The sequence below is a fragment of the Syzygium oleosum genome, unplaced genomic scaffold, assembly GCF_021117445.2.
Source record: "Syzygium oleosum isolate NSW1041296 unplaced genomic scaffold, Sole_v2.1 Sole_v2.32, whole genome shotgun sequence".
NCBI lineage: Eukaryota > Viridiplantae > Streptophyta > Magnoliopsida > Myrtales > Myrtaceae > Syzygium > Syzygium oleosum.
Window position 1 is genome coordinate 963676 of NW_026607516.1, and position 2805 is coordinate 966480.

The 2805-nt window shown below is 41.7% G+C and overlaps 1 protein-coding gene across 2 annotated transcripts; it reads right to left on the reverse strand.

Moving 5' to 3' along the window:
- Positions 1-231: 231 nt before the first annotated feature.
- On the reverse strand, positions 232-2014 carry LOC130135412 (expansin-like B1). Of its 2 annotated transcripts, none has more exons than XM_056304589.1 (4): positions 1806-2014; positions 1255-1361; positions 859-1173; positions 232-722 (listed from the first exon to the last, which is right to left on the reverse strand). In XM_056304589.1, exons 1-4 carry the CDS (start codon positions 1924-1926, stop codon positions 525-527), a joined length of 741 nt encoding a protein of 246 aa, XP_056160564.1. In that variant the 5' UTR covers positions 1927-2014; the 3' UTR covers positions 232-524. The 2 variants fall into 2 exon arrangements, with proteins under 2 accessions (XP_056160564.1, XP_056160563.1); XM_056304588.1 differs by having other exon boundaries at positions 232-734.
- Between the last annotated feature and the right edge of the window lie 791 nt (positions 2015-2805).

Below are 2805 nucleotides of genomic sequence, written 5' to 3' on the forward strand. Positions count from 1 at the left end.
CAGATACCGCATTGAACAAATTAAAAGTTTATGGACCATATTTTATATTGGGCCAAAATTTATAAATTATTTGTGTCATTATCCCTTTAAATTTATTGTAATTTGACTGTACCTATAGTTGGTAATTAGGTAAGGATCAATTATATTCGGGTGGAAATGCTGTCATTTAGTAGTGGAGTTCTTCTGAACAGCCTCAGTACTGGATGTACCTTTTAGTAGGCGAAGTGTACCTTTATCCTCCTAGTGGGACACCAATCTCATTTATTATATAGCTAATCATGCTAACAAAAAGAGAAGACAACAATCCCACAACCCCCTGATGAAATGGTACAGAGACCTCCTTTATTTAGTCAAGGCAGGCAGAAAGCCTTATCTAGCTTAGCTAAGCCTGTTTATTTCAGCAACAGTAATGCCACCAATAGCATTGGCCATATCTGAGCTATTCCTATCTAGCAATAGTGAAAAAGGCAAGCAGCACTTCCCAATCAACCAACAGAATAGAAAGGGACTGGTTTTAGCTTTTTCTAGTCTAACTGGATTTGGGAGTCATAAGCAGCACCAGCTTTCCAGTCACCAGGGAGGGGATTCTTTGGTTGCACCCAAGTCGCTCCGTGGCTCCCCCTCACTTGGAACCGCAGGTTAACGCAACCACTCGGTGGAGTTTGCGTGTCGAACACTGCTCCGTACACTCTGCGCATCGACTTCCACTCTTGACAGTCCTCCTGCATCGAAGTCTCGAGAAGCAAAGTCATTATCGACTCATGGTCTCTAGTTCGTGTTTATGTTGACTTCTGGCTCGATTCGATTCTACTTGAAACAAAATTGAAGCAACTCATGGGAATATGGACGGCTAAATACCTGCCAATACTCCATAGCTGTGATGTCATTTGTGCCGCCGACGTATAAAATGATGATAGCTAAATAATATGGGTTTCTGCTATGTTCATGGACCTTGAACATGAGGTTGTAGCCGGAGTATCGGCACGGAACCCTTCTGAATTCGACGTCAACCACTCCGTAGGCAAACAGCTGCTTGGTTTGGTAATCGTCTGGTTGAGCCATCTTCGCATAAGCTCTAGGGCTCAGGATGAAGTCCGTCCTGTCTCCTTCTCCATAGTCCGTCACCACCACGTTTGCTCCGTCGCCTGTGCACTGCGGTTTCGTGCACCTCACCTATACTTCAAAAAAATTGACTGAATAAAAAAGTCAAAAAGAGTCCTCATCTATTAATGTCTAGTCTATATGAAGTTAAACCTGATAGCAAGCACCACAGCCAGATCCATTTCTGTAAAGCCTCGAAACTCCAGTCACATAGCCATCATTCACGGTCCTTCCATACTCGCCGAACCCACAAGCTCCAGCTGCCATAAACATTGCACTCATTAGATCTTCTCGAGCAAAACTTGTCCTGTTTCGAGTGTTTGGTTTGTGCATGATGAAATGGAGCGATTCAAAGAGTGCATGTGAACAACCAAGCCTTCAAGTACCAAGTGAGATATGCCACTACACAGTTCCTCTCGTGTCTTTTTGCGCTCTACTGAGTATTAAGGGAAAGAGCGCATACCCACAAAAAGTTATTCATGATGTAACAGAGCATGCCACATGACCATAAACATAGTTTAAAAAGTTTCTTAGAAGAAAAGAAATGTTAATTTGTGTACTTTTCATGACATGATACTATTATAGCTAGTAGTGCTCTAGTAGCTCCACACTAACGTGGGAACATAATTTACGTGCGGCGCTCATGTGATGTGCAGTGGCTGATGCATGCTTTGTTTCTAACACGAGACAGAGCGTGCACATACTTGAAGTCCCATAGCAGTCAGGACTGCCATAGAAAGTAGCTCTTGAGGGTGTAAATGAATCTTGACAGTGACAAAGTGCTGGCAAGAGCACCAGGACACAAAGATGACAACTATAGTTCATTGCAGATACTAATACAAGACGAGTAAACTCAAACCTAGAGGACTAGACTAGATAGAGAGAGAAATGCACCAGAAGGTTTTGGGATGAGCAACGTTCAAAGCCAAGATCCCATATTTATAGCTGAGATCTTGAGGGTCAAGTTCTTGAGGAACTACCCGCTATTTTTCCCTCCACTTGTGAGCAGAGTATAGAACCCAATGAAGACTTGAGGTCGTAGAATTAGAATACTATGGATGAGGACGTTTGGACCTTCCGTGGACCCTTTCACTAAGATATCTCATCATTACTTAACTATAATTGCAAGGCTTATTATATTAATAACTTTTTTGCTGCTCTTTTCGCATTTGACCGTCTCACTGCACCTGCAATTAGTTCTGGCGTGCTATGACTCACATGTCATTGCACTTTCACATTTGCAGAAAATTGAGCTTCTAGTTAAATGAAGAAATCCTGAACTTATGCGAAGTACAAGCATTTCGCTGTCTCTTCATATCAGGAAAGATTTTAATCTCTTTTCATTAGCTCGAAATACTTCTCTTCGTCATGCAATGATTTGCTTCCCTTGTGAGTACGAAGCTATTATCAGAACAGGGAATTCTTTCATAATTCTTTGATCTCATACGATTACATATTGAGCAGTAAGTTCACAGTCGTCTTTGTGGTAACAATGTTTATCGGAGCGGAATTGCTATTGGAAGTATCCAATAAATTCAGCCGAGTAAATCACAAACAGTAACAATGCTGAGCCTTGAGCACCGTGCGACTACAAAACTTTTTCCAGATATCTCAATTGAATCAAAATCCAATAGCTAGAAGCAGTCACAACAGTAAAAACCCACTTGGTTAGCTTTATACCATTTACGAGTACCCTTCTGCTAC

What these genes read in the sequence shown, in the direction of transcription:
- LOC130135412 (XM_056304588.1), bottom strand. Translation starts at nt 1,926, where the DNA reads ATGAACTATAGTTGTCATCTTTGTGTCCTGGTGCTCTTGCCAGCACTT. An exon ending in TGACTGCTATGGGACTTCAA is followed by an intron (nt 1,362 to 1,805) that starts GTATGTGCACGC and finishes TGTTTATGGCAG; the next exon opens with CTGGAGCTTGTGGGTTCGGC. An exon ending in GCTGTGGTGCTTGCTATCAG is followed by an intron (nt 1,174 to 1,254) that starts GTTTAACTTCAT and finishes TTTGAAGTATAG; the next exon opens with GTGAGGTGCACGAAACCGCA.